This window comes from Pararge aegeria, chromosome 6, assembly GCF_905163445.1.
Source record: "Pararge aegeria chromosome 6, ilParAegt1.1, whole genome shotgun sequence".
In the NCBI taxonomy this organism is placed as follows: domain Eukaryota; kingdom Metazoa; phylum Arthropoda; class Insecta; order Lepidoptera; family Nymphalidae; genus Pararge; species Pararge aegeria.
The window spans coordinates 15,650,470-15,658,413 of record NC_053185.1 but is presented as its reverse complement, the minus strand read 5'-3'; the positions used below and the strand labels follow the sequence as shown (position 1 = coordinate 15,658,413).

The following is a 7,944-nucleotide window of genomic DNA, read 5'->3' as shown; positions in this document are numbered from 1 at the left end:
ATTTTAGTCAAGTAAAAATGGACGTTTGTACGTAGTTTTTATTTCTACAATGCCATGTCCATGGAACATAATTCTGCTCTAAGTCGTTTTCTTTTCTCCCGCAGATTCCGGTTGAAAGTTCAAAACATAAGTAATCCCGTTCACAAACACCTGACCTATCTCCGCGACCCCCTTTCAGTCCCACTGCGAACAATTGCTTCGGAAGTTTAGCTCCTTTATACCTCTTATTCTTGAAAACTGGCTGCTCTATTTTTGCTACTGAAAAATGGTATTAGGCTTGATTTATCTCAGTATATTGGCTTCAGTATTTATTACAGCAATCGAACGTTCACAACTTTTAGAAATAACGACTCTTTCAAGAATTTACTCTAATTCATATATAGATTCATACATAGTTTTTCAAAATATGTCACATCGTCATTTTCACTGTCTTGCAAAGGTGACCCAATATATGTTCGATGCTTACTATTCATTAGTAAAATACTACTCCTTACTACGGAAAAAAGATGCACTTTATATATGTGAACTAAGACAAAGCCTATTTATTTTTTTCTGTCACTACTGTACTTAACTAAACACACGTTGACTGTCATCTAAAAGCAAATAAGATGAAACAGGGGCTGCCGATGATATAAAAGGCAATTTGCTAATGTTTTATTCTTCTTCATTCTAATATAATACTGAACTGCGTAACTATTTCTACGTGGCAAGAGTTACACAGATATTTAACTCGCAGATGAAGAAGCCTGCCAGAGATCAGTGGTGTGCATAGAGGGTATGCACAGGGTATGCAAATGATATGAAATGAAGAAAATCTCCAGTACGAGTTATAAATATTCAAGGGTAGGCTTTTTATTACTCTTACAATGCCTATCCTTAAGTTTCTTATAACTCGTGCTAGAGATTTTCTTCATTCTATAGCATTTGCATACCCTGTGCATACCCTCTATGCACGCCACTGCCAGAGATCCACCTGGACGCAGCCGTGTTAAAAAGTTCTTAATCTAGCTATTTCCCGATGCTGCAGTTTTTTTTTTATCTTTTAAGAATTCTTAATGTTATTTATGTTCACAAGGAAGAAAATATTGTTTTTCTTCTATTTCTATTCATTAGTATTTAAAAGGATATGATTGAAATTAAATAAAATCAAATAAGTTTCAACTCCGACAAAAATAGCCCATAAAAACGAAAATTTAGATGGCCTCCAAAATTGACAATAATTGTGGAAACTCGCTTCTCTCGGCTTGAGAAAGGCAATATTATTAAAAACTTTTGAAAGTATGCCTCTTTCATGAACTTCAACTTTACATTATAATTAAAACCCTTGCGTTAAGGATTCTATAAAAAAGATCCTCATTAGTAGTTTCTTTACTGAATAGGGCACATACAAAAGTAGCTACGTTTATTACTCTCTTTTGAATTGAAGGAATAGCGCTGATGGGAAATAATGATGCAGCCTAAGGTAGAGTGCGTGAACCTTAAAAAACTATTTACTCGATTTAAAGGTTCACAAAATATTACGTACAGGTGGTGCATTAACTGCCTTGTGGTGACGGCAGAATACTAGTATAAATACAATATTTCGGGAAATATTCGAACAGAAGAGGAAAACCAGTCGAAAAATTAGAACTAAGAAACTTTTGGGCGAACTAAATGATTAAATTTTGTTTATTTGTATTTTTTTTTACTTACTTACTTGTCTTCAAGCGTGTGTACGACAGGTTAGAGGCAGCTAAGTAAGAGTATATAACGGAGAACGTGTTATCTTTGTGTTCAGTGGACTGCTTGAGCTATTGTAGTAACAATATTACTGAATCCATTGAGTTTAGCACATATTTTGACAACACATTCATCATGAGACCCGTTCGATTCTCGCCCGGTTCTAGCCTAAAATTGTGATATTCTCAGCCCCCAACCGGGAGTATAAAAATTTTCTATGTTCACGCTATGCATTGAAGAGCACGTTAAGCCGTTGGTCTCGTTTATAGTTACTAAAATGTGATAATAGTCGCTAAAGCCCGCCAGCCCGGATCGGAACAGCGTGGAGGGTGTAACTCTCACAGTGAGGAGGCCTGTTGCCAGCAGTGCAATAATAGTAGACTAAGGATCATGATGCTGAAAATCCATCTAAGCAAGGTTATATTCAAAATTGAAATACTGCAGTGGGTTACGACATAGTTTTGCACGCGTATACGTAACTACGAGCATTCTACGCCGATACTACGTAGACTTTACTTGAAATGCATTCATAATAGTCGAGGGCTTACAAGCTGCGCCGCTTTACGATGGGCAATGGAAGCAACTGAACAATACAGTGAATAATATTCCATATTGTATTCTCTAGTTCAAGACTAGTCGTCTTGAACCAGTGAATATCGCGCGGAGCATTTGAAAGAAAATGATTTGTAAGGAAATTTATTCATATGTAAGGTGATTTATAATAGCCTGTATTTTCTTGGCATAAGTACTCATGTCTCATAACCCAGATTCCAGCGGACTAGCACGCTGAATTGAATCAGAACATATCTTAGTTCCCGGTCCTTAAAGTTTGCATACTTACTACGTGTGCTTTTAATAGACCTTACAAGACTTTAATACTAAAATTAAAATGCGAAAGTTTGTTCCTTTTTCGTTACTTTGTTAGGCTCAACTTGATGATCTTAATGAAATTTGGCAGTTTATAAATAAAAATAAATAAAAATAAAAATCCTTTACTTCGACCATAAAGTTGATCATAATTGTTAGTAATAACACACCTTAAAACTAATGTTAGTGATCTTATATCTATCTAATTACTTAATCCAAATACTATATCTAAGACAGGCTTGATTAGTCAGCATGTGCACCATATGACAATGGTTCAGGTACTGACAATCAAACCTGTCAGCAAATGCCCTCAGGATGGCATTGGAACTAGCCCTTACCCTGCGCACCAGGGATGTGCACCGCTTACGCATGGTGGTATAAAAGCAATCCACATGCGCATCCGCGAACATACCCGACGCGCTGCAGTAACGAGGCAGGCCCAATAGCATCCTGAATGCATTATTGTACTGGACACGCAGGGCATTGTACTGTTTCTGCGTGTAGTCCACCCACAGGCTACTCGTGTAAAAAGAAGTGCAGTAAGCTCTAAAGAGCGTTACTTTTACAGGAATAGTACAACGAGCAAACCTGCGAGCGATCATGTTCGCTCTAATAGACAATGCCCTGCGTTCTCTCTCTATGTCAGCATCGTCTTTCAGGTCAAAAGACACCAGATGCCCTAGGTATTTGAACTGAAACACCCTCTTTAAGGGGGTACCGTATAACTTAATGGGTGGTACGTTTGAGGGCACTGGTTTCCCTTTGGCCTGAAAGACCATGCATTCGCTTTTTTTTACATTATACGTTAACCCGTGACTGCGAGCGTAGCTTTCACACATGCTTAACAATTTAGCCAAGCCACAAACAGAAGCACTGAGCAACACCATGTCATCTGCGTAACTGATGTTGTTGAGACATACTCCGTCAATATGGCAACCAACATGCGTAGTGCTAAGCGACTCCATCAGTGCGTTGACATAAAGGTTAAAGAGCTTAGGGGAAGTTAAGCCCCCCTGTCGCACGCCGCACCCTAACCTATATGGCTGCGAATACGATTCAGACCATCTCACGACATTGACCTGGTTTCGATACCAATATTTGAAGATCCTAGTAACTTCTTCGGGCAGACCGGTGTCTTTCAATTTCTGCCATAGGATATCGTAACTTACCAGGTCAAATGCCTTGCTAAGGTCCAGAAAACACGCATAAATAGGCGTTCGTCTGTCCGTATAGTACTTTACAGTTTGCTTTAAACATAATATGGCCGACTCTGTTGATAAACCTGGCCTGAAGCCAAACTGATTGTCGTGTAGGATTATATGTTTATCCAGCTGGATGTCAAGCAAACTGTCAAGCACTTTCGCCACAACCGCGCCAAGTGAGATAGGCCTGTAGTTGGCTTTATCAGATATGTCCCCAGTTTTGTTTTTCACAATTGGCACCACCACAGTTCTCATCAGTGCAGCGGGTAAGTACGAATGCGCAATACATAAGTTGAACAACATGGAAAGTACTCTAGGTAAGTGAGGACCAGCATGCTGCAGATGTTCAATACTCAGCCCGTCATGGCCAGGAGACTTTCCACGCGACATAGAAGTTATAGCATTCTTGACATCCTTAGCTGTAAAACGGATTCCAATCACCTGGCCACACGTACACTCATCACTGACGGACTGTGATGGTCCCAACGGTGAAGTCACTGTGAAATGTTCTTTAAACATGTCTGCTATAAGACTATGCTCATTAATACCATTCACGCTCACTGGTAGACCAGGCCTACCGTTTGATTTATTGGTGGATTTCCAAAAGTTACGAAAATCATTTTTCGCATGCTGTGAAGCCAAGATATTCATCCTTATTTGTTCGCTGTGGTTCTGACACCACCTTAAGCGTGACTTAAATAGACTGCGACTTCGATGCATGTCGACATAGACCCTACCATATTTTGGTTTACCCCACCAGACCCATATTAAAAACTTCGACCTAGCCTCCCTATGTGCATCGCGAACATACCTGTTCCACCCCGCCACAGGACGCTTCCCAACGCGCGATCTTACAGTTTTGGATTCAGTGGCAGCCACAGACAGAACATTTACAATGTCGCTATACAATTTATCAATAAGTAATGTGTGATCGATACGCCCGCAAACACAATCACTACACGAACGAAATTCCTCGGGAAAATCAATATCTTTTAATTTTTCATGACATAGTTTAGTATACATCACTATTTCTTCCGGTTTTCTATCTCCCCATAGAATCTCGCTCGGCATGTTACATACACTCGTCAACTTTGGTTTAACCATATCCAAGTCACACTCAATAATCAACGGATAATGATCGGACCAATACACATCGTACTTTACATATACATTGGAAATTGACGAATAAGCCGAGTTGGTCGTCACGCAGTGATCAAGCCACCGCCTCGACCCGTGGGCTTCACTCACAAACGTGTATGTGTCCGACCTTATGCCTAAAATCTGTACATCCACACATGACCACTCTTGCTCGTCACAAAAACACGTCAGCTCGTTATAAAAACGTTCATTCGGATGGGCGTTAAAGTCGCCAAGGATGTAAACACATTCTACGTTCATACTGTTAATAATAGCACTCACCGAACTGAGGCAATCAGTGAATTCCGTAAGGTTCACTATTTTATCTGTAGGCATATAAATACTAAACACTAAAATAGACCTATCGCCCATCACTATTTTTATGGCACATATTCGTGGATTATCACAACACACGACCGACACATTTTGGAAAACACTTTTATTCCATAGCAGCGCTACACCTCCATAAGGCCGGCCGCACACCATGCCCGCCGCCGCATCCATAGCAGAAGTGCCCGTGCTGCCGAAACGCTCATCAATCCCGCTAAGAAACTGAATATCATGCCCAAATAACCACGTTTCTTGAAGTGCTATCACACTCGCCGACTGACACAAAAGCCTCACATTGTCAACTGAGCGCTTTATACTTTTACAGTTGAAGCTTACTAAATTACAGGTGAATCTTTTATCCATTAACAGTCGGGGTAGGGCCGTTCACGGTATTCGTCGCCACCCCGTTCGCACCACTGCTGTTATTTCGCTTGAAATTGACGAAACGCCTGAATATTACTCCCTCCGGCCAGAGTGTTGCATCTAAAAATATTTCTATTTTCCGCTCTGATACAAAAAATTTGTACGCGTTATAGTCCTTGTTTCCTCGTAAAAAGGAAATCTTTTCGAGATTGATATGCTCTTTCGTTTTGTTATAGACGTAATCCACAATATCCTTCTCCGTGGTGTCTTTGTGTATCATGGTAATAAAAATTGGGACTTTTCTTTCGACGGCTTTAAAGTTACAATTCTCGTCATTGGAGACCCCCGCGACTCCCTGGTAACGATACGATCTCGTTTTCGGTTTCCGACGCTGTACAACATTCCACTCGCCTTCCGTCTTAGTCACCTCAGCGAACGACAACACACCCGCTGCCCGGATCGGAGCCGTCTCGCTGGCCGTCTGAGCGCTCAGCGCACTCACCGCTGGTTGCGATGACACATCACCCGCGCCGCCCGCGCCCTCGGCGCTCACCTGCTCCGCCGCGCGCGCGCCTTCGCCGCTCCGGATACGTTGAGATTTATAACTATCCGCCGCACTACCTTCCATATAATTTATGCTCCTATAGTTTAAACTAAGATCTCTCGGAGATGACGACTCAACGTTAGGACGATCGCTGTGATTTGTAATGATCGTATCATCGAGTTGCGACAATCCAATGGGCCCACTGTCCCGATATGCGCCTCTTTTCATATTCACCTTTGCAGCTGAGAAGGGCGGCGATGTATATCGGTAACTTTGGCACTCAGTTCTCACTTTTTCCAGCTGGTCGATAGTTACATATGACGACTTAATATCTTTTATCTCGGCCTGCACAACGGCCAGATCCTTGAGTAGTTTTGAGACGTCAAGGTGGTCAAACGTAATCGGGGGTAACTTATCTAAGTCTCTCGCTACAAACACTGGCAAAACATCAGGGTCAGTGCCCTTAAAAAGACTGATTATGTCGTTTAAAAAACGGTTTTCTTTGCCTTTTCCTCTCCTCGCAGTTTTACGCAGATCCTGCGGTAGGGAATCGACGAGCAATTTATAACTTTCCTCGATCTCCTCCAATGAGAAGGTCGCGGCACAAATCCTCACAATGCTGTCTTCATCAGCCACAGACAATTTTGCTTTTACGTACGTTAATAATTCACATATTACGACCCTACAATTATTGCACGATAACGTCATTTTTCAAAAAACTGCAGCGCCGCCGTACAGCAGGCACACTGCACACGACCGATACGGGGCGCGGCGCTCGCGCAACTGACGAGCTTATGACAGTGAGCTTTATGACAGCTTGAGATAGATATAAACACATATTTTCCAGAAATATACCTTTTTATTTTTTTTGCCGAGGTGGGAAAGCTTTATATCCAGGAAAATATCTGAGAATCTCTAACGCAGTATAGAAAATAATTGGCTTGGTTACCTATGCAGAACATCGCAGCTAAACTTGTATTGGTCAAATTTTGAAAAGGGATAGCTTGCATCCTAGAGTATTATTTTTATTTATTTACTTAGCAGCACGAAGTCTTAAAAACGAAATGATGTGGACAAGAAAACTACTTCTTCTAAGTATAAGAGATCTCTCTAAGAGATATACCTCCCAGTGCCTGCGCAATTTTACCCTGGGAAAAATACCACAGTTTTTGCAAGATTAACACCAATGAAACGCGGGCGCAAATTTTAAAAAAAGGGGTCTAATTTGGAGCATGATCATTAGTGTTTTAGATGGCAAGAACATTTTCTTGAATCCCGTAATACCCCTACAAAAGAAGTCTCTTTCCAAAAATAAAAGCACAACAAATAACTGTAACTGAAAATTTATGATTCTGCAAGGGGAAATTTAATAACATATTTTACACACAATATAAAAATATTTTTGGCAGCCCCGTTTACTATCCCAAACATTTGCTGTGCCAAATAGCGGGTTTACATAAACAATATTAAATAATCTTTCAATAAAATACGGATTTATATTCATGACACTTCCAGATTATCGTTTTATTTCTGGAGTCCATCCATCCATTATCAAATGTATGGAACACGCTCTCGTGACAGCAGTTTCCGTTAGGCCGTTGTGTAAAATTTCGCTGAAATCATTTTAGCAAATTTTTTTGCCATTTTTAGAAATGGAAAGGTTCTTGCTTTTATTTAAATATTTTTGACACTGATTCCTCTTAGTATCGTTGACCGATTTTCGTGATTCTTCCATTGAATCTATTCATACAAATTCAGTATTGTTTACCAGCCTTTTCAACA

General features: G+C 40.6%; 1 protein-coding gene across 1 annotated transcript in view; it reads right to left on the bottom strand.

The window, feature by feature from the left end:
- Positions 1-5,610: 5,610 nt before the first annotated feature.
- Positions 5,611-7,944, bottom strand: part of LOC120624307 — a 41,717-nt gene continuing 39,383 nt past the window's right edge. The window contains exon 3 of the mRNA XM_039890772.1: positions 5,611-6,809. Within this exon, the coding sequence (XP_039746706.1) occupies positions 5,611-6,809 (1,199 nt within the window). The remainder of the gene's footprint in view (positions 6,810-7,944) is intronic.